The following is a 24,274-nucleotide window of genomic DNA, read 5'->3' on the forward strand; positions in this document are numbered from 1 at the left end:
ATTTTGCAGAAATTTTTTGGCGAAATTAAAAAATTTCAAATCGTCCTAAAAAAATTATTTTTAGTTGTGGGGGTCAATTACAATTATTTTCGGTGAATACACATATCCCCGAATTCCTACTCAGTTTCAAGAAAAAAATTCACTAAATGCAGAAATTTTCTGGCGAAATTAAAAAATTTCAAATCAACTAAAAATAATTTTTGGGGGTCAATTACAATCATTTTTGGTCATTACACATACCCTTGAAATCCTACACATTTTCGAGAAAAAAATTCAGTACGGATGGAACTTCGAACGTTAATAACTTTTTAACGAAGCCTCCATCAACAAATTAGTATTCTCAATATTCAACTTATTTTGGACTCTAGAATCGCCCATTATAATTTTTCCCAGGATTGACCGAACACCCTATACCTGTAGAAATGTATCTATTGAAATTTTCGTTTATTTTACATAGAATGAAAGCAAAAATAATGTACTAAAAAATTATTTTGTATGACATCAATTTTGTGCATAGTAATATACTGTTTGTATTATTTTTAGTATACTGCCCTGGTATCTTAAGCTGACCAGTCATATATTTATTCATTTACTTTAAATTCTGTTTGGCTAAAGGTTGTAGCGTGGAAGTTGTGTGTGAAATTTACGCTCGGGTCACCTGGCAACTGTTGTAACGCGACACTTGCCTCGTAACATGACGTCTGGAATATCCACACATCGACAAACTGTTCTGTGTCGAAGACTTTGTACTTTCCCAAAGTTTTAATAATGTTGTCCAAAGCCCCTTTTTTTCCATCGTAGAATTTTTCAACGAGAAACATATGCAAATTGAAGTAAAAAAATGAACAAGTATTAGGTCGTCCCATAAATTCGTTTCGTTCGTCTTTCTCAGACTACAGAAGATACCCCAAGTAGTTTCGTTACATTTTTAATTCATTTTAACCGTGTTCCTCGATATTAATATTTATATTACAGGCTACTCAGAAAAGTCAATTGCGAAAGTTTCGTTACTCGATTAGTTATTTCCATAAAAATATGAAACTGATCACGCTTCGTCACCTGTACACTGAGCGACCTTTGTCTTACGTGTCACGTAATATAGAAAATGATCTACGCAGATACTAGATCCATTAATCCTGTTTGCTACTTTTTTGCTCTTTGTGTGCTAAGGATAATGTAAGACTGAGGAGAACCATGTTTTTCTACGAATTTCGCTCTTACCTTAGTCAAAAGTTCAATGTTTCTATTTCTAAAACGAGAACACGCGAGTTCAGAAGAGTAAATAAACTTTTGATAGTAATTAATGGTCTTCCTATTTCGTTCACCGTAGGTGAATTTTGAACATGCTGGAACGAAATACAGGGTGTTCGGCCACCCCTGGGAAAAATTTCAATGGGGGGTTCTAGAGGCAAAAATAAGACGAAAATCAAGAATACCAATTTGTTGATGGAGGCTTCGTTAAAAAGTTATTAACGTTTAAAGTTCCGCCAGTAATGAATTTTTTTCTTGAAAATGCGCAAGATTTCGGGGGTATGTCTATTCACCAAAAATGATTGTAATTGACTTCTACAGTAAAAAATATTTTTTTTAGAATGATTTGAAATTTTTTTTTTTCGTCGAAAAATTTGGGCAGCTACCCCCTGTCGATTTATCTTAAAAATTCCTTTTTCATTTTTAGTAATTTTGTTTGACGCCCTACAGAAAAGTTGTCTAATACTTTTTTGTAGGTACCCATGAGCTCTACCTCAGAAAAAAGTTTCATTGAAATATATTCACAATTGTAGGAGTTATGGCTGTTTGAAAATTAGACCGTTTTTTTGGGGGTTTTCTCATTTTGCGGTGTCAAGGATCAACTTTTCGAATATTTTTGCGATTTGTACATATTCTCCACCAAAATACGCGTAATTTGCTTTTTTAAACATTAAAATCGTCCAATCCGTTCAGAAGTTATGACGTTTTAAAGATTCGCATGAAAATTCGTGCATACATTTCTGGCTAGAAATTATATTTTCGGTTAGGAATTTTTTTCTCGAAACTGAGTAGAATTTCGGGGGTATGTCTGTTGACCAAAAATGCTTGCAATTGACCCTTGTAACTAAAAATAATTTTTCCAAGACGATTCGAAAGTCTTTTTTTTCACCCAAAACTTTCAGCACTTACTCGAATTTTTTTCTCGAAAGTGCGTAGGATTTCGGGGGTATGTCTGTTGACCAAAAATGCTTGCAATTGACCCTTGTAACTAAAAATAATTTTTCCAGAACGATTTGAAATTTTTGAATTTAATTGTTAATAATTTTTTAACGATGCCTCCATCAATAAATTGGTATTCTTGATTTTTCGTCTTATTTTAGCCTCTAGAATGCTCCATTAAAATTTTTCCCAGGGGTGGTCGAACACCCTGTATAAAAAATGTCTCGGACCAGCAAAGAGTCAATGGAGTCAAGGATTTCTTTCTTCACGGTCCTCGTAGTGAATCACAGCAGACTGCTCGTACGAGGTTCAGAGAGTATTATTTACATTAGTTCAGAGGTCGTCTAACTCATTTCAGGTTCAGTAATGAGTCGAAGGGGGGAAGTGTCGTCGCCCTTGTGCGAATGTGTCACGGGATCGAATAGTCTAGATCGGAATAAAGCCATTTACATTGCGCTCCTGCGGTTCGACAGAATCGGAAATATTAATACTAAGAATCAGAATAACGATTCGTTTTTATGAAAAATTATCGTTAACGCGAAACGGTTGGATGAAACTTTTAATAAGCGTACGACGCTTCGAATAAACAATATTGTAATGTAATTGATAATTCAGGATGACCCCGGTTGATAAACTAGGGGCAATTGTAGATAGTTAAATAGTGATTTCTTTGAACGGACGAAGTCGCTGGGTAAAGATAAACGAGTGCATGCGCGAAATCGCTAAACTCCAACGAAGGAGAAAAATAGAAGACGTTGATCGACATTTTGATACTTTACTCTTTGTTGTTTTTTTTTTATTTTATAATAAAATAACCCCTTGTGATATTAACGGTCCAATGAACTTTCTGTTGCAGAGGTTTATGCAGTATCTGGCATCCACCAGCACGTTTCAGCTCAGTAATTTCCTTGATAAAAGCGGCGTGCAAGGTGATCACGTTGTTTATAAAAAAAAATCTTCTCGAATTAACTTCTATTGAGTGGTTCAATTAAACGATTGATTCCGACGATCCCCTTTGTCAGCGTTCAAATGAATCTGAATAGGCGAACTCTGGAATTAAATGTAACGCGATAACAATGATATCATATTGGACATTAGAAGGGAATTCGATAAAAGCGCAGACACGGTTGAACCGCTCAAAGTGGCATGCAGCATTTCAGTTTTGTCTTTCTTATCGTTTATTCTCTTCTTAGAAAAGTATTAACAATTCCGATTAGGAGCGATATTAAGTTACTGGGAATGCAGCACGTATGCGGGCACAAATACCACAAAGTACTAATAATTTCTACAATTCTGTTTAACATTATTGTTGCACCTTGCGCGTGTACTTAACATTTAATCACGTAGATATTACACAAAATGCACCGATTGCAGTTTGAGCATTAATGATTATTGTTTAACTGTATTGGATCCAGGTTTGTTGAAAGTTTTGTTACAGTATTACCAGTTGACTCTGTATAACCGAATTCTGAAATACATTTAAATATTCATAAGTTTCGTTAAAAATTATCAGATGTATTTATACAGGGTGTTCGGTCAACCCTGGGAAAAATTTTCATGGGGGATTCTAGAGGCCAAAATAAGACGAAAATCAAGAATACTAATTTGTTGATGGAGGCTTCGTTAAAAAGTTATTAACGTTTAAAGTTCCGTCCGTACTGAATTTTTTTCTGGAAAGTGGGTAGGATTTTGAGGGTATGTCTAATGACCAAAAATGATTGTAATTGAGCCCCACAACCGTAAATAATTTTTCCAGAATTATTTGAAGCTTTTTGAAATTTCAGGGGAATCGGAATGTCAGGGTCAGACTAGTAGTTTCGGTAAAGAATTTTTTTCTCGAAAGTGCGTAGGATTTTGTGGGTATGTGTAATGACAAAAAATGATTGTAATTGACCTCCCTAGTTAAAAATAATTTTTTTAGAACGATTTGAAAATTTTTTTTTTCGTCGTAAAATTTCACACCATCTCGAATTTTTTTGTAGAAAGTGTGTAGGAATTCGAGGGTAGGTCTATTCACCAAAAATGCTTGTAATTGACCCCTGTAACTAAATATAATTTTTTTAGTGTGATTTGAAATATTTTAATTTCGTCTAAAAATTTCAGTAGCTATTCTAATTTTTTTCTCGAAATTGGATAGGATTTCGAAGGTATGTGTATTCACTTAAAATGATTGCAATCGACCCCCGCAACCGAAAATAATTTTTCCAGAACGATTTGAAATTTTTTAATTTAATTGTTAATAACTTTTTAACGAGGCCTTAGTCAAGAAATTGATATTCTTGATTTTCGTCTTATTTTGGCCTCTAGAGTCTTCCATTAAAATTTTTCTCAGTGGTGGCCGAACACCCTGTATAGATCATTGAAATGAAGAAAGAATAATTTTGTATTTGAAATTAGTTTCAAGATATGGAGGCGTTGCAGAGTTAAAGTTATATAGGGTTAACCCTCAGCGGACTCAGGGTCCATTTGGACCCTTGCAAAAGATGATAATAATACTACCAAGTAAACTTGTAAAATTAACAATGATAATAAAGAATTGTACAAATATAATGACGCAAAGATTATGTCAAAGACTTCGTATTGTAACGCCAAGTAATCGAATTTAAATTGGGGTCAAAACGGACCCGGAGTCCGTCGTCCAAGGGTTAATGCGAACATTCTTGTCTTTCTAACAATGTATATATACCTTCACTCTATCGAATCAGAGACTTAATAAGAAGTTCTTTCTGGCTAACTTCCTAGCATTGTGCAGCTATCTGTATCTGGCCTCTGTCTATGATTTACTAACCTGGAACTAATTTTCTCTCTATTTGGGCACAGCAGGAGCACGTATTGGTGAGTTACCATTCAATCGTACTCCTTTATCGATAGTCGAATGTCTTTAATACCATCTTCTTATCCAACCGCATGTAATGTATTATTTAATATTCTACGATGCAACGAATGAATGTAAATTTGTCGAATCTTAATCCTGAAAGTGTTAACAACTGATCATGTACCTTGAGATTGTACTGTAAAAAATTACGAAATTTTTCCTATTAATTGCATGCTAAATTTATGGTTTCGTTTACACAGGGTGATTTTATAAATGAAAATTACTCGAAAACTATTAGTATGTACAAACAAAAATGTATAAAGGGTGTGTTTGCTGATTCTGTCTCCTTCGACAGCATTTAATTCTTATTTAAGCCATTTTTATACAGCAGATAGTTTACGAAAAATTCGCATTTACAAATTAAGGGAGATACTCGTTTTTAAAGCAACATTCGGTGTAAAGTATTTTTTATACTATTTATTTCTTAAAAAGTTATCTATTTTGTCGAATTTTTACATCGTCACATTATCGCTTTTTCTTTTAAATGAAAACAGTTTTACAGTGAATCAAATTTTTATCGTTTCATTATTTGTTTGGAAACATTTAACGTTAAGTGTTCAATCTTTGGACGCCAGAAAATTTTAAGAAATTAATAAACAGAGTGCTCAAGATTTGTAAGTTACTTGAAAAAAGGTGGCCATTTTGATAAGACAAATAGGAATTTACGTCTTTTTATTATTTTTAAGTTAGTTTTTTTCATGTATATGTACACTATAAACTGTAATAATGTGATTCTATAACATTCAACTGTTATTAAACTCTTGAACGCTGGTCCATTTTCAGAAATTGAATGAAAAAAAAGATCGATTGTTTGAAGATTTCGATTCAGAACATCTCCTTAAAACCGCCCTGTGTACGCGTGTGGTTGTATTAAATCGGTCAGATATTCTCTCGGGGAATCAACAGTCCTGGGATTCTCTATTCTAATTACGTTGATAACACCCAGGTGGTTTTTTCCCCACGTGCATCACGTTCTCATTTTTACACGCCCTTCGTAGGGGGGACCGAGACGAATCCTATTCACCGTTTACGTGTGTCGCGCACTCTTTTCATATTCAGACAGTAAAGCGTGTCGGGATCGATAGTTTTTAATAACGCGTCCACGTTTGCACTTGCGTTGCACTTGCACGCACCCGAGTCGTTTGCAACTGCACCTGTTCCCGATTCGTCTCGATCTCCCGGCTCTGGCGGGACGATCCCCGTTTACAATGCGATCTTTATTTCCCCCCGTGCGATTGTTCATCGAAATTTTCTTTATTCCATTTATATCCAACGAGCGTTACGCAATGCCCATCCATCGTAATAGTTTCTCCTCCGTTGCGACATTGGCTCTTATAATGAATAACTGTGTCTTTTGTTCGTCAGGCTACGACATGTCGCCGTTCATCAGGCGGTACACAAAGTATCTCAACGAAAAGGCGCTCTCCTACAGGACCGTGGCGTTCGATTTCTGCAAAATGAAGAGAGGGTAAGCATTTCTACTAGCAAGAAAAATAAGTATCGTATCGAATAATTAGAAATTTACCATTGCTTTTTCGTTTTCAGTTTGATTATTAGATCAGCAGGTGGTACTGAAAACAACCGAGCATGTTTATTGCTCACTATACAAGGTGTTCGGCCATTCCTGGGAAAATTTTAATGGGAGATTCTGGAGGCCAAAATAAGACGAAAATCAAGAATATAAATTTGTTGATTGAGGCTTCGTTAAAAAGTTATTAACGTTTAAAGTCCCGAGTGAGAATCACTGTCGTGCGCACGCAGCTGCACGCAGATTGCTGTTCTACGGGCGGAACTTTAAATGTTAATAACTTTTTAACGAAGCCTCGATCAACAAATTGGTATTCTTGATTTTCGTCTTATTTTGGCCTCTAGAATCTCCCATTATAATTTTTCCAAAGGGTAGCCAAACATCCTGTACGCTAAGAAAAAAAATATGTTAGTGGTTAAGTGAATAAAGAATATCTAATGTAAATATGTAAACTGAAAGTCGTCCTAAGCCTAGTGAGTAAGGAAAGAGAATATGTTAGTAGTTAAGTGAATAAAGAATATGTCATGTAAATATGTAAATTGGAAATCGTCCAAAGTCCAGTGAGCAAGGATTAAAATAAATAAAATAAAACTAATAACATAGGAAAACATACTCGCTGAATCAATGGGCAGAAATTTAGAATAGAATTTAAAGTGGTAAAACCTGTATACAGAGTTTTCATTTCTCTTCCGTTACTCGAGTAAAAGTCTATTCAACTCTGTCAACTATACCCGCTATCTATGGCTCGTGGTGATCGTTAGTATCTTACCAACGGTCTGCTTTCTATTGAAACTAAAAGCTTCTACTTCCAATTTCGCGCGTTGCTATGTGACTATCCGTTCCATTTATCAACATAATGCAACGGATAAGATTCGCATGCAAATATCAAGGCTGTAGAACGGGGTTACATCGTGTCGCGTAGTGTATTTTAAGTTATAATAAAGTTATTCGTTGATTTTCATTTCGTTTCTTCTATGATTTATGTTTCAGGAAGGAAGATGGCTCCCTGCGCACAATGAACGCCGAGAAACTGTTGAAAACCTTGCCAGTATTGCAGTCGCAGCTGGATGCGCTGCTGGAATTCGACTGCACTGCCAATGATCTCACAAACGGCGTTATAAACATGGCTTACATGCTTCTCTTCCGGGATTTGATTCGATTGTTCGCTTGCTACAACGACGGCATTATTAATCTGTTAGGTAGATCACCCAATTTTTGCTTCTCTTTCACTTAAAAGGAATCGTTCGATATTCAATGGTGTTCGGTTCTTTGAATTTTAGAAAAGTATTTTGATATGAATAAGAAGCAGTGTCGCGAGGCTTTAGACTTGTACAAGAAGTTTCTCATACGAATGGATCGGGTCGGTGAATTCTTGAAGGTCGCCGAGGTCAGTTCGATGGTCATTTTTTAATTTGGAGTTTGCTCGTTCCTTGCGAACTAATTTAATTTCCTTTTGCAGAACGTCGGTATCGATAAAGGAGATATACCTGATCTAACAAAGGTAATCAAGTATTTTTTTACTGCACAACTAGATTTCTTATCGCTGTGACTGAAGTTGATACCTCGACTGATGTAACTTCGACTCGTCGAGCTGGTTGAAAGTTAACACTTTGACGAGTAAATTTTCTTAAAGAAATGCACAAGGCCGCTGTTTGATTGCATGCTTTGATGGTTATGCGGGTGTTACACGTATAGAAATATAGAGTATCTTGAAAGTTACGTACTAGTGGGCACCATGTGGTTCCTAATACAAAAATATGAAAGAAATATGAAATAATTTTACTTCGTTCGGCGCTTAGTTTTCGAGAAAACCGAGTTTAGAGGTCTGCTTCATCTAATTGGTTTATTTTGGTTTGCATGTGGTGTTTCCACGTGAGTCACGAGTCTAAGCAAAGTATCTATGCATTTTACTGTCTTGATCCAATGAACGATGACGTTGTTTAAAATAATCGACGGGGCAAGGCCTTTTTTTGAGGCGAAGATAACGTGCCTTGCATTGTTAACATATCTTTCTTAAACGACTTAATATTTATAGAAATATATTATTTTATTATTTTGTTGCTCCATCTTTTGCTTATATAATTGGAAGTAAGCGTTTTGGTAAAGATTTAAATAATTCCTGACTTAGATTTGTTCGACGCAATTTCTTAATTTATAAACAGTTTAAAAATGTTCTCCGTTAGTTTATAGTAATCTCGATAGTTGAATTTAATAATGTTCAGTGATCTAATCCAGGTAATCTGGCTCGTAATTGTAAAACTTGAATATTTTATTACGCAAAGTATTGTTTCGTAATGCTTATAAACTTAGTTTCACTGTTTCCGGTAGTATCTGGTTTTAGTCTTCGCCGTTGCTGCTATACCACTTTCTTGGCGATGGCTTTAAATCTGTGGTCATTTTTTTCGCAAATTATAAACGTGTTTCGTATACAGGGTGTTCGACCACCTCTGGGACAAATTTGAATGGGAGACTCTAGAGGCCAAAATAAGACGAAAATCAAGAATATCAATTTGTCGATTGGCTTCGTTAAAAAGTTATCAAACAATTAAATTAAAAAATTTCAAATCATTCACGGAAAAATTATTTTTGGTTGCGGGGGTCAATTATAATTATTTTTGGTGAATACACATATCCCTGAAATCTTACCAAATTACGAGGAAAAAATTCTTTACCGACAATACAATCTCTGACCATGAATAATGATTTCCCTGAAATTCGGCGAAATTGAAAAGTTTCAGATCGTTCTAAAAAAATTATTTTTGGTTGCGGGGGTCAATTATAATTATTTTTGATGAGAACACATATCCCCGAAATCCAACCCACTTTCGAGAAAAAAATTCGAAAAGGTGGACAAATTTTTCAGCGAAATTAAAAACTTTTAAATCGTTCTGAAAAAATTATTTTTGGTTACAGGGCTCAATTACAATCATTTTTGGTGAATACCTATATACCCAATATCCTACGCACTTTGAAGAAAAAAATTCGAGTAGGTGCTGAAATTTTTCGACAAAAAAAAAATTTCAAATCGTTTTAAAAAAAATTATTTTTAACTAGGGGGGTCTATTACCATGATTTTTTGTCATTACACGTACCCCTGAAATCCTACGCATTTTCGAGAAAAAAATTCTTTACCAAAACTACAACGTCTGACCCTAATATTCTGATTCCCCTGACGTTTGAGAAAGTGTCAAATCATTCTGGAAAAATTATTTTCAGTTGCGGGGATTAATTACAATCATTTTTGGTGAATAGACACACCTTCAAAATCCTATCCACTTTTGAGAAAAAAATTCATTACTGAAAATATACTGTGTGGCCGGAAATGTTTCTATAACTTTTTATCGAAGCCTCAATCAACAAATTAGTATCCTTGATTTTCGTCTTAGTTTGGCTTCTAGAATCTCCTATCAAAGTTTGTCTCAGAGGTGACCGAACACCCTGTATATGAAAATATTAGAAGTATTAAAAAACAGAATTTCTGAACGTAGAAACTAGAAATTAAGTAATATCTCTAATGGACTTTTACAAATGGGAAGGAAACGTTTGAGCGTGTACTCGTCAAAGGGTTAATAGTTGTTAATTTAATTCAAAATTTGCTAAAATATTAATACGGCGATTGTTTATAAAATCATGTAAAAAATATTGAAATTTTTCAGGCCCCAAGTAGCTTATTGGATGCGTTAGAACAGCATCTTGCTTCGCTGGAAGGAAAGAAGGGTTCCGCTGCAAATACTCCCACGCAGTCTGCAAGGTATGTCGATTACAATTCATACAAATGTTTCTAATTTATGTTAATGTTCAGAGTAGGAATAAACTGATTAATTTTGAGGAATATTTTGCGATATCTAAACGCATTCGTTTCTTAACAAATGTAAAAGGCAAACTGTGAAACAAGGTATTTCCATTCGAAGAGAACTTTTTTGTAGAATTTTGTGTCACAAATCGAAAAGCACCGTTGCATTAATTAACAAAGATTAGGCATCCCATCAGACTTTTTCCTTCGTTATTATTCTATTACAAATTCAACAACACAAAGATACAAATCCCATTTATCATCCGACCGATAATCATATTATTTCCTCGCAAAATGTTTTGTAAGTTGTAGGGTGAAAGGTAATGTTGGCATTTATTTTTTTATTGCTTGAAAAAAGAAATGTGCTTTTTCGTTGAAAGATCTTTTTCCCCGTTTTCGTTCAAAAAGTTACTTTGTGTTGCAATTTTTGGGCCTGTTAAGTTTAAACCTAAATTTTGGTTGCTTTGTTGTTTCTAGATACTGTGAAGCATTTGAACATTTTGTTTTTACCTGAAATCTATACTTTCGCTGACGTTTCACTTTGCTTGCCAAACAGTACCTTACTTTTTATTGCAAATAATTTTGCGTACTTTTATGTTGATTGCACGCATCGAGAATTTCCTTTTGGTTCAGTTCTTACAAGAGAACGTCGAACTCTTACGCGCCGATTTTAATGAAATTTATGGAAGACGTAGCTTTTGAAGAAAAATAAATTTCTTATGGAACCTTTTTTAAAATAAACTACTATTTTTTTGCCATTTTAAATAGCAAAACTTTATGAAAACAACTCTGTGATACTCACATTGGATTAAAAAAATGATAACGTGTCGTGACGAATGCTCAGGTATAATTGATTGTTGCTTGAAGTGGATACAGCAGAAAAATATGCTAGTTACAGATAAGCTTCAGTCTTTTAAAATTTGATTGGTAGAGTGATAACACAAACATTCAATATAAAATATAAAATATTAGGTTGGTGAAAAAGAAATCTATTTCATCATATAAGAAATATATTTGCGTATTTCCTTATTAGAGTCCATATAGCCAAAGTGTATATTTTAATCTATATCATTTGTGAGAATTTGGGTGTGATCACACGACGATGTACGGACATTTTATGAACGCGTCTTTCAGGCGCCTACTCGTACTCGTACAGGCATTAGCCTCATTTGTTCTTGTTACTGTTTCTAACGACTGTTTATCCAACCGTATGTGTTAAATATTGTATCTCTGACGAATTGTTCTTTTTATGGCGTTTATTATATCGGGCACTTAATTAATATTCCCTTAACTGCGTTTAATAACCAATAGGTTATGGGCCCAAACGGAAAGAATTAAGAAACGAGTGTCGGAAAATATAAGAATTAGAATCGATCGTTATTCGAGTGTGCGTCGATATTACGTGTGGTGCATCGAAAGCGAGAAGATGAGTACGCCGAGCTTCGTCCGAATTGAGACCTTGAGCAAAGATAATTTTGATACATGGAAAATGCAAATGTAAGCATTGCTTGTCAAGAACGACGCGTGGATCTACGTAAATGGCGAATTCAGAAAGCCATCGCTGTTAGCGGGAAACGCGGAATCGGAAAATGCGGTAAGAGCATGGATAAATAACGATAAGAAAGCCAAATCAGACATAATTCTAGCAATAAGCCCAACCGAATTAAAACAAATAAAGGGTTGCAGTACGTCTCGCGAGGTGTAGTTAAAGTTAGAAAGTATTTATCAGTCGAAAGGCCACGTTATTAAAACGATTGACGTTGCATCGAATGGAGGATAATGGCGACGTGCGAGAACACGTTCGAATGTTTTTCGATACGATAGATAAACTCAACGAAATGGAAGTTGAAATAAATCCGGATCTACTCGCAATCATGTTGTTGTACAGTCTACCACCGACTTTCGAAAATTTTCGTTGTGCCATCGAGTCGCGAGATGAATTGCCATCGCCGGAAGTACTTCGTGTTAAAATTATCGAGGAGAGTGAAGCTCGCAAGAACGACACGCGCGCCATGTTGCAGAATGCGATGATCGCGAGTAAAAGTCGATATTCGAGCAAACGGAAACCGGTAGGCGGCAAGTCCGAAGACAAAAGTGATTTTCAGTTCCGGTGTCATCGATGCAAGAAGAAGGGACATAAAGTCGCGGATTACAGAAGTAAGAAACAAGACGATTCACAAACAGCGAACAACGCGGATAGCATGACATTGTGCGCGACGGAAGTGTTTTCTGAAAAACAAGACGTACTGTACGCAACAGGAAGTTCGTTCGCGGCGACGTGGTGTTTAGACAGCGGTGCAACTTCGCATATGTGTGGACAGTTACGCGATTTTACCGAGATAGACGATTCCAAACGCGGCAAGCTAAACTTGGCAAATCACGCATCGGCGAAGATTCTCGCGAAGGGTACGGTCTATTTCGAATCGGAGGTTCACGGTGAAAAGAAAAACGTAAATTTGAGTGAAGTGCTCCACGTGCCGGATCTCCGCACGAATTTAATATCGGTCGCCAAGATTACGGATAGAGGTTTTGAGGTTATCTTCAAGAAAAACCACGCGGAAGTGATCGACCGAAAAGGTGCGGTGAAGTTGCACGCGAATCGAATCGGCAATCTCTACTACGTACGTGAACGCGAGCAAGCTGAGTGCAGCGCAATCTTCGAACGAGAAGAAGATGGAAGGTCATCGAGCTTGCTGGAAATATGGCATCGTCGTATGGGTCATCTGAATGTGCAGGATCTGAAGAGGGCCGAACGAGACAAGGCAATACGAGGCCTGAAACTCGGTAAAAGTGAGGACAAGCTGGATTGTGAGGTATGCATACGAGGAAAAATGACAAGAGCAGTTTTTCCCGCGAAATTGAAAGGCAAGTGTGAACCTTTAGAGATTATTCACTCAGATCTATGCGGTCCAATGCGGGTTGAGTCAAACAATCGAGCCAGGTACTATCACTTTCATAGATGAGCATTCCAAGTGTTGTGAAGTACGCTTTCTCAGAAATAAAAGCGACGCTCCCGAAGCATTCAAGGAAGTCAAGGCGTCAGTGGAAAATCAAAAGGGGAAGAAAATTAAATTTCTACAATCGGACAACGGAAGAGAGTACATAAATTCCGAGTTCGATCGATTCTTGAAAACTAACGGAATTCAAAGACGTCTTTCTATTGCATACAACCCCGAACAGAATGGTACTGCCGAGCGAAAAAATCGGACTCTCATCGAAATGGCTCGATGTCTACTTATTCAGTCAGGGCTGCCACCGTCGTTTTAGGCCGAAGCAGTTTCAACTGCAAACTACATTCGGAATAGATGTCCAACTAAGAGCCTAGATGGTCGGACACCGCATGAACTGTGGATAGGAACAGCTCCTGACGTAAGTTTTTTCCGCGAATTTGGATCTAAGGTATTTTGTCTCAACAGATTACCTAGCAAGGGGAAGCTAGATCACCGTGCCAGAAAGGGAATATTCCTGGGATATGCGTTGAATGCAAAGGGGCACAGAGTGTGGCTCCCTGAAGAAAAGAAAATCGAAATAACGAGGGACGTTAAATTCCTGGAAACACACAGAATATCGCCGAAATCAGTTTTTGAAGATTTTGTCCAAGAGGAAACATCTGACCCGATCGAAAGGCGAGTTGAGAATCTGGACATTGAATTAGTACCTCTAGGGACAGTAAGGGATGATTTTTCGGCCGTTCGGACAGTTCCTGAAGACACCGGAGAAGATCGTGCAAACGAGATAGGGACGACACCGAAAAGAGGACCCGGAAGACCGACCATGCTGCGGACCGGAAAAGTGGGAAGACCTCGGAAATTATTCCACGTCCGACGAGAAGAAACCCAATACGCAGACGCCGAATGCGCCTTGCTAGCAGAGGTACCTATGAGGGAGGCCATTTCAGGCCCGAATGCTGAAGAGTGGCACCGCGCAATAGCGAGCGAAGTCAAATCCATCCTAAGAAACAATACTTGGGAATTGGTAAAACGTCCTGAGGGCCGACAAGTGATCGGATCTCGCATAGTACTCCGAAACAAGTACAATCCTGATGGTACGCTCGAAAGAAGAAAGGCACGAATTGTCGCTAGAGGATTCGCCCAGCGCCCAGGTATTCATTTTAATCAGACGTTCGCACCAGTTGCCCGCTTGAGCTCGATTCGCCTGCTAGTTGCACTGGCTGCGAGCGAGGGGATGGAGATGAGGCAATTCGATGTCGAGACAGCATATTTGAATGGAGTGCTGGACGAAGAAATCTTTATGGAAGTGCCGATTTTGATGTCCAAAGCGCTCGAGTTAATTAGCGATACGGAAGCCAGGGGAAGCGATGTCGAGGTCAAGGCAAAAGACATGCTCAAGGATTTGCAAACCGGGGACAGAGTCTGCAAGTTAAGAAAATCATTGTATGGCCTTCGACAAGCTGGAAGAAGCTGGCACAAGAAGCTAGACGATGTGTTGAGGGAGTTCGGAGCAAGACCTTCCAAATCAGATCCTTGCATATACCGATTCGAGCAAGGGGGAGGATCGCTGTACATTGCGGTGTACGTAGATGACATCTTAACGTTCTCCCGAAGAACAGATCTTATAACGAAGTTCAAACATCATATGAGCAGACAATTCGGTATTAAGGATCTAGGAGAACCAAAGTACTGTCTGAGGATAGAATTCCGGGGAGAATCGAACCAGATAAGTACGTGTCAAGAGGGTTATGTGCTCGAAGTCCTGGAACGTTTTGGGATGAGCGAATCGAAGCCTGTAAGCACACCGTTGGATGTCAAGACCAAATTGACAGAAATCAATGAAGCTCCGAGTGAAGAGGAGAAGGATCTCCCGTACCGTGAACTGATCGGATCGCTGATGTACTTGGCTGTTGCAACAAGACCGGATATTGCATATGCTGTGAGCGTCTTGAGTCAATTCAATGACAAGTATGGAAAATCGCATTGGATGGCAGCAAAGCGAGTACTGCGTTACTTGAGAGGGACATCAAACTTGGGCCTTAATTTCGGATCGTCTAAAAAAACCGCTAACGGGCTACGTGGACGCAGATTGGGCCGGTTGTACTATTGATAGACGTTCATATACGGGGCACACTTTTGTTTTAGGTGAAGGAGCTGTATCATGGGATTCCAAAAAACAGAGGACCGTCGCGCTTTCGTCCACCGAGGCCGAATATATGGGATTAGCCGAGGCCGCGAAGCAGGCCATATATTTCAGAGCTCTATTGGTCGAGCTAGGGTTCGAAAGACTTGCTGAAATCAGAATTTACAACGACAACATGGGTGCTCTGAAATTGGCAGAAAACCCAATTTTTCACTCCCGGACTAAACATATTGACGTCAGGCACCATTTTGTACGCGAGGCACTGAAGGACAAAAAATTCGAGATCTCGCATGTTCCAACGGGCGACATGGTAGCCGACGTCCTAACGAAGGCGCTGCCTGGCCCGAAATTCAAGAGGTTCATCGGGCTATTAGGTTTAAAAAGGACTTCATCACGGGTGCGAGGTTTGTCCACACCTCGAGGGGAAGTGTGAGAATTTGGGTTTGATCACACGACGATGTACGGACATTTTATGAACGCGTCTTTCAGGCGCCTACTCGTACTCGTACAGGCATTAGCCTCATTTGTTCTTGTTACTGTTTCTAACGACTGTTTATCCAACCGTATGTGTTAAATATTGTATCTCTGACGAATTGTTCTTTTTATGGCGTTTATTATATCGGGCACTTAATTAATATTCCCTTAACTGCGTTTAATAACCAATATCATTAAACAAAAATATGTCGTCGCAATCGCTTGAGTTTAACCGTTTGAGTCCCAGGGGGTATTGAAAAAACACTGTCGAAGAATCCCAAACAGCGCAACCACGCTTTCTCATAATGAGTACGAAAAGTCCCAAGCAGCGCGATAGCGCTTGTTTTATTTTATGTCGAAACATACCAAGCGGCGCGATAGCGCTTTGTTAATTGTATACCGATGAATCCCAATCGGATCAATAGCGATTCTTGTATTTGTTAGGTAACGCGATTCTCGTCTTTTTCTCATCGCTCCGTCAGATTTATTGCAGTTTGCAAAGCGATCGAACGTATTCTTGCGTAAGTGTTTCTCATTGTTAATAATTGTGTGTTTCAAAACGATTAGACGAAGCACCGCAAAAAGTAAGTAAAAAATCAATCTAGATTTACTGTTTAACTTTTTAAAATTTGATGTATCCCCAAAAAGGTAGAATGAATCGAAAAGGAAAATTTATGAGCATAATCACAAATCCATGTGATCATGTTATTGACGGCGATGACGACTATATTGTTCCTGTAAAGTGCAAAAGACAACGCATTTTAAGTACTTCAGAGGATAGTGATAATGATTCATCGCATCAATGTCCACTGAACAGTCTACGAGTTGCTGAAGACGTTTCTAATCAACGTGATCCTCTTGAGCATAGCGAAGAATCTGGTTCGCGATGTAACTTCTCTAGCCAGAGTAAACCCATTGAATACTTTGAACTATTCTTTGATTCGACACTATGGTCACTAATAGTTGAAGAAACTAATAAATATGCGGATTATTCAAGGCATTTACCTAGAGAATTGGAATCATTTGATACAAATGTTTGGACGCCAGTTACCGTTTTAGAGATGAAGGCATTCATAGCAGTACTGTTGGAAATGGGAATTACAAGAAAACCCAATATACGTTCGTATTGGTCCGAAAATTCACGTAACATACCGTGGTTTCGAAGAATGTTCTCTCGAAATATATTTCAACAAATTTTGAAATATTTTCACTTAATTGATAACTCTTTATGTTTTCCACCTGGTCACGATAAATACGATCCCTGTGCAAAATTTAAGCCACTCGTTGAACACGCTAATAAAGTATTCAAATTACATTATAAACCACACAAAGAATTATCAATTGATGAGTCGCTAGTTGGGACGCTGTGTCATTCTAGCATAACGCAATACTTGCCAAATAAAAAGTATCATCGTTGGGGAATAAAATTCTGGATGCTGTGTGATTCCGTTTCAAAATATTGTTTGGCGTTTTCTTGCTATAAAGGTGCAAAAGAAACAATTACTACTGATAGGAAAAAGTTCGGACTTGGATATGATGTGGTAGTAAATTTACTGAAAGATAGTAATTGTTTGAATGAGGGGCATCACATTTTTGTCGACAACTTCTTTACTAGCGTAGAATTAGCTAGATATTTATATTCTATGGATACTTATTTAACTGGAACTATTAGACGGAACAAGAAATGTATTCCCGATAATTTGAAACAAACTAATGTAAACGAGGTAAAATATTTTCGAAATAATGAAGTATTATTCTGTGCGTATCGCGAAAAGAAAAGTGTAAAAAATCCTGTATTATTAATTTCAACGAAAGCAGAAGAGCAAAATGTGACTATAACAAAAAATCGATATGGCAAAGAAATACGTTCCACAAAACCCGCTATTATTCAATCTTACAATTCCTTCATGGGTGGTGTCAATGAATCGGATAAAATGCTGTATACCTATCTCGACGAACGAAGATCAGTTAAATATTGGAAAAAGGTAGCCTTTAACATAATCAACCGCATGGTTTTAAATGCATATATAATCTACAAGGAAAGAGTTGAGAGTAAAGCAATATCTCGGTTAGATTTTATGTCCAGTATTATTTTTGAAATTGAATGTCAGTGGATGAACGAAAAGCAAGCACATAGATATGTAAAGGAAAAAGAATTTGGTTTAGTGAAGTTGCCTCAACGTAACTTACGCCAATGTGTAGTTTGCAGCACCAAAAATGCAATAAAAAGATCACATTTAATTTGCGTGCTATGTAAAAAAGGAATCCATCCAACATGTTTTGATAAACACCGATGTTACAAATTATAATTGTTACTTTCCATTTAAATTGTTTGTTTATAAAACAAAAATATTGTTAATTTGTAATTCGTTATTTTATAAAATACATCTGTATTATTACATATGCGTACTGTAAATTTATAAATATTTCAAGTTTTGTTCGATAAAAATTATTGAGAAGATAAAAATGATATACAAAATATTTTATTTTGTAATGTATTATTACACTATTATTATAGTATCGTATCTATTGTGAAATGTATTATTTACTTTAAAAGTAGGAGCTGTGCGATGTACTTGCGTGAATAAATCTGAGCGCGCGACTTCGACGATCAGTGACGCACCGTCAGTTGTCCACAACGCTCGAAATGTGCCGGGTCTTTTCGACATAAAATCTGAACAGCGCAATCGCGCTGCTTGGGATTCAAACGGTTAAGATATTATTATTAAGATAAGAGCACTGAAATATATGCTGTCCCGCTAGATTACCGATTTGGATCATTGTGCGTCGCCTAGTTCTCAAGATACTCCAAAAATATGTTTCCAGCACCCCCATTTTGGGGGCTATTTTCACCCTCCCAAAGTGGATGTCGGTCAATAAAAAAGACACGGGTTAAATACTTCTTCAAAAGCTATACTTCTCTCATAAATTTCATCAAAATTGACGAAGGAAGGATTCGATATGTTTCCTGTTTAGTTACCTATAGTTTTTAATAGTTCACGTCAAAAGTGCACCTTGTCGCGATCTAATTTAATAAATGTGTTTCATGGAATTTGCTTTGTTAATATCTTGTACGACGTTGCGTAAATTGTTTAAATTTACGCGAACAAAGAACATCTTCGAAGGCTAAAATCTTTTCTATGCTCGGTAGTCTGTCAGTAGTCACGAGTACAAAGCGATCTCTCGTAATTATGAAATTCTGTCGCAATTCGTACGCTTTATTTTTGCGTCGTTGAATCGAAGCGCTCGTACGAAATTGTTTTATAGTCTTCACATGTTGCACAAAACTTTATTTTCTGATCGCGAGTGTATTCGGTTTTATAGATCGACCGGTACTAGAAGCTAGGCAATATCTACTTTCTTGCACATAAGTAAATGTGTACATAAGTGTGTGTGCGCGCAAGTGTGTCGTAGCAGTAGCAAAACAAGGGTATACGTGTTTTTTTTTTTATATATATATATATATATATATATATATATATATTATTGTTTCGTTTCCATTGTAAAACACACATTAGGTAGTACGAGTCAAAGTAATTGCTTGTGTGATTCCGTTTCAAAAGGAACGTTGTAGTCAGCTATCAAGCGGAAGATTTGTAAAGAAAAAAAACAAGATGGGGTCTGTGGAAAAGAAAGCTAGCGTCACGCATGTGTGTCCGCGCGAATGTATGGTTGTATGGGAGCACTGAGTAGTTGAAACTTTTACACATCGTCATATCTTTATGCGTACTACACCGTTTCTTTGTTTTTTTGTTTGTCTTCTCCTTTGTTTTCAATGATCAACGTTCCTTTTCGCTCCTTCGGCCACACTCGTCTACGCTGAAACGGCTTTTCCTCCTTTCCTCTGTGAATCCACCCACTCCATCGAGACATATCCATTGCCCTATCATTACCCAAGCAGCAATAGAACGAATGTAAAGTCGGGAGTGTCCGCCCTGTCTTCCACCAGTACTGCGTTTGGAACAGCAGCCAGTAATAACCTCGACCACACCGGAAATGGACATATCGACGAAGCGTTGCGACAGCAGGCCCTCGCGGAAGAGGAAGCCGCCATGAATCAGTACAAGGTACTAAAATATTTCGTTCTGGCGGAACTACTAGGCGACATAATCGTAACCTGATTTATTAGATCTACACTGAGCTGATCGAAGATCTTGCAGCACAGAGGGATGCAACTCCATTTTTTAGTTACGATATGTAATACAGGGTGTTCGGCCATCCCTGGGAAACAATTTTAATGGGAGATTCTAGGAGCCAAAATAAGACGAAAATCAAGAATACCAATTTGTTGGTGGAGGCTTCGTTAAAAAGTTATTAACAATTAAATTCAAAAATTTCAAATCGTATTGCAAAAATTATTTTCGGTTGCGGGGGTCAATTACAACCATTTTTGGTGAATACACATACCTTCGAAATCCTATCCACTTTTGAGAAAAAAAATCGGGTAGGTGCTGAAATTTTTCGGCGAAAAAAAAATTATTCAAATCACTCAAAAAAAATTATTATCGTTTGTGGGGGTCAATTACAATCATTTTTGGTCATTACACATACCCCCGAAATCCTACGCACTTTCGAGAAAAAAATTTCTTACTGAAAATCTAATTAGGTGCCTAAATTTTTTGAAAAAAATTTCAAATCGTTCTGGAAAAATTATTTTCGGTTGCGGGGTTCAATTACAAGCATTTTTGGTGAATAGACATACCTCCGAAATCTTGCGCATTTTCGAGAAAAAAATTCAGTAGGGGCGGAACTTTAAACGTTAATAACTTTTTAATGAAGCCTCGATCAATAAATTGGTATTCTTGATTTTCGTCTTATTTTGGTCTCTAGAATCTCCCATTAAAATTTTTCCCAGGTGTGGCCGAACACCCTGTATATTGTGAAAAAAAAACTGCATCGTTTGTTGCAAATTTTGAACATGCACCCGTACGATGACGAATCGGTACAAGGATAATGTAATTTTTTGATCTCTGTATAAACTGCCAATTTTGTATAGCGTTTAGAATGCAAAAGTCTCGCCGATGTCTATTTGTATCTTGTATCTGTTCATCAGGGAGCCTTTCCAGTCGATTACAAATGTCGGATAGTATTGGAATAGCGCGCGTTGAATATTTCTGCAAGTTTTCATGTAGTTTGACGCGTACGAGACTCGATTAAACTCTTTTATCTTATCGTCGTAGATAGTGGTTTCTGGTCGACGTGGCTCCCTATGAAGACTTATATTGTCTGTTTATCAATCTTTACCGCATATTTCAAGTTTAGAGTTGATAAATTGGATACATTGTGTTCAAGTAATTAAACAAGAAAATTACAGGAAGTTTGATTTTATTCAGTGTTTATTTGATGACCGTGTGCAATTTCCACGCTTTAAGATTTTCAGGGCAGATAGTATCCTGTAAGAAGCGTTTTTGATGTTATCGATGAGAATAGATATTGTCAAGTGCAAAATATAACGAATGTTCACATTTATAAATCCCATCTAACAAAAACTTTCAAACACTTTGCGCTCAAATCAGAAAATATACAGAATATTCGGCCACCATTGGGAAAAATTTTGATGGGAGATTTTAGACGCCAAAATAAGACGAAAATCAAGAATATCTATTTCATGAATGAGGCTTCGTTAAAAAGTTATTAAAAAATTTCAAATCGTTCTAAAAAAATTATTTTTAACTAGGGGGGTCAATTACAATCATTTTTTGTCATTACACATACCCATAAAATCCTACGTACTTTCGAGAAAAAAATTCTTTACCAAAACTACAATGTCTGACCCTGACATTCCGATTCCCCTGACATTTCAAAAAGCTTCAAATAATTCTAGAAAAATTATTTACGGTTGTGGGGCTCAATTACAATCATTTTTCGTCATTAGACATACCCTCGAAATCCTACCCACTTTCGAGAAAAAAATTCATATCAATTAATTGACTGAGGCTTCGTTAAAAATTAATTAAAAAATTTCAAATCATACTGAAAAAATTATTTACGGTTGCGGGGGTCAATTACAAGCATTTTTGGTGAATACACATACCTCCGAAATCCTATCCACTTTCGAGAAAAAAATTCCTTACTGAAAATATAATTTCTGGCTAGAAATGGTTCCCCGAATTTTCATACGTATGTTTAAAAAGTCATAACTTCTGGACGAATTGATGCATTTTAACGATTCAAAATTCAAACAATGAAAAAATACATTGGATATATGCCTACTGGTGAAACTTTAAACGTTAATAACTTTTTAACGAAGACTCGAACAACAAATTGGTATTCTTGACTTTCGTCTTATTTTGGCCTCTAAAATCGCCCATTAATATTTTTTCCAGAGGTGGCTGAACACCTTGTATAATAAACAATGTATTTGTACGTTTTTGTACCAAATACTTTTTAGAAGGAAATACTATAATCTTGTCTTGAAGAAATCTCAAATTTATACTTCATAAATATGTGTATTTTAACAAGACGGAGATCTGCTAAAGTCCATTCTGTAACGTCTCTATTATATTATTCTTATTATTCTATTTTATCATTATTTTATCATTTGTTTATGATGTCTCCTCGTAGTTACTTTTTTAAAATTTATTCTGTATCATATCGTATCATATTATAAGCTCATACGATTTTTTTCTTTACATTCCTACTCAATAGTCTAAAATATTAAAAAATTGAAGTGGTGCTATAGTCATGCATCGCATTTGGGTATACGTAAGTCGTCAGTAGTTCTAGCGTTGATTGTCAGAATAGATTCCTCGATGTTTGAACGTATCTCTGTTTTTTCAGGCGAAAGTGCAATCCCTGACGACCGGCCCGAGCACAAATCCATTCCTCAGTTCGCCGACGAACAATGCCGATCAACCAATCGTGGATTTGTTTGGAGCACCAACGGCGACGGCTGACAATCAGGTACCTAAACAGAGATTTCTCTCTAAGCTTATGCAGCTAAACTGATGCTGTAATTGCATAAATTGCTTTTAGTCGCAGAAAGCGTCAGACGATCTGCTCCAGTTAGCAGGCAATCCTTTCGCGGATATGTTTGGCGGCCCGCAGCCTGCACCTGCACAAACTGCACAAGCGCAGAACAACATGTGGATGACTAACGGTAACGGTAAATACAAGAATTGGTTTTATTCATTACCGTTTCATTCTTTAATTTTATACACAATAGTAATCATTGTCGTTTTCCTTTTGTTTCATCGATGCGTTTTATTTTTTGGTTTGTAGGTTTCGCGGCAGCGCCACCAGCAAATAATAACTTTGTTACAGATAACAGTTTCTCTTCCGTATTCGGTAATCAAGACTCTCAATCTGGTAAGTACCTCGACTGCGTTTCGCATTCACACGAAAAGAAACGACTTTTACCTATCGCACTTGTCGAATAAATCTTGCACCGTTTCTTTCTCTGTCTTCATGTTAACATTGTACATATACATGACTCTTTCTCCTTATTGTGAAAGATATTTCGCTTAACGTTTTGTATCGTGTCTTCTGCATCTTATTAAATTGTCTAGATTCATAGACGATGCCTGTGCAAGTTAATCTACACTCGACGCTATCGGTAGGAATGCAATGAGAACATTCCTTTTGAGCATACATGAAGTAATTGAACAAAAAGATTGCATTTATCACGAGTTCCTTGCATAGTCACGACACCAATAGTTTGGTTCAAGTAACACATTTGAACGCGAACTTGGATACTGAATTCCGGTGAAAATTTATGTGCTTCGTGGTATGGGGCTGGTTAACTTCTCAAGTATCATAATGCGGTACTAATTATACTAAGAAGCATCGATGTTCCAGCTAGTTAAACTCTCTTAGGGCTTTCTCGTTATACTGTGGATTTCATGCATTTATGGGATACACAAATTTGAATATGTTAATCGCGTGCAGAGTATGAGCACATATTAATTTATCGAATACGTTTAACGAGCATCGAGATCGATAATGTTTCCTTGTTATAAACGTGTCTCGCTAAATCAGGGATAAGTTCGATTTACATTCTATTTAAAACAAAATTTGAATAACTCGATAAAGAAATTCAGTTAGAAAAGCATTCACGTTATTGTGATACTTGCTTATAGATCGTATTTTATTTATTAAATGATTCAAACGCAAAGGCTTTTCATACGAAAAGGTGCTTTTATATTTCTTTTAAATCTTCCAAAATTTGTACAGTTATTATGAAAATGAACATTAACGTACTCCATAAATGCGTAAAATCTTTAACGGAGTTGTATAGTAATTTCTCGTTTTTAAATTAAAAAAATGTTAAAGTTTTTCAGATTTGACCAGCATCTAAGAGCGACGACTCGGCAGTATGAAG

At 36.9% G+C, this 24,274-nt stretch overlaps 1 protein-coding gene across 24 annotated transcripts in view; it reads left to right on the forward strand.

The window, feature by feature from the left end:
• The window catches only part of Lap (phosphatidylinositol-binding clathrin assembly protein lap), a 65,421-nt gene that overhangs the window by 22,589 nt on the left and 18,558 nt on the right, over nucleotides 1-24,274 (forward strand). For 9 of the 24 annotated variants that reach the window (XM_076783337.1, XM_076783349.1, XM_076783345.1 and 6 more), the window contains exons 3-13: nucleotides 3,047-3,119; nucleotides 5,011-5,025; nucleotides 6,431-6,533; nucleotides 7,584-7,792; nucleotides 7,874-7,980; nucleotides 8,053-8,094; nucleotides 10,250-10,344; nucleotides 19,856-20,021; nucleotides 22,735-22,857; nucleotides 22,930-23,059; nucleotides 23,176-23,262. In XM_076783337.1, the coding sequence (XP_076639452.1) occupies nucleotides 3,047-3,119; nucleotides 5,011-5,025; nucleotides 6,431-6,533; nucleotides 7,584-7,792; nucleotides 7,874-7,980; nucleotides 8,053-8,094; nucleotides 10,250-10,344; nucleotides 19,856-20,021; nucleotides 22,735-22,857; nucleotides 22,930-23,059; nucleotides 23,176-23,262 (1,150 nt within the window). The remainder of the gene's footprint in view (nucleotides 1-3,046; nucleotides 3,120-5,010; nucleotides 5,026-6,430; nucleotides 6,534-7,583; nucleotides 7,793-7,873; nucleotides 7,981-8,052; nucleotides 8,095-10,249; nucleotides 10,345-19,855; nucleotides 20,022-22,734; nucleotides 22,858-22,929; nucleotides 23,060-23,175; nucleotides 23,263-24,274) is intronic. The other 15 variants (XM_076783341.1, XM_076783352.1, XM_076783358.1 and 12 more) reach the window with 6 other exon arrangements.

This window comes from Colletes latitarsis, chromosome 2 (assembly GCF_051014445.1).
Source record: "Colletes latitarsis isolate SP2378_abdomen chromosome 2, iyColLati1, whole genome shotgun sequence".
Taxonomy (NCBI): Eukaryota; Metazoa; Arthropoda; class Insecta; order Hymenoptera; family Colletidae; genus Colletes; species Colletes latitarsis.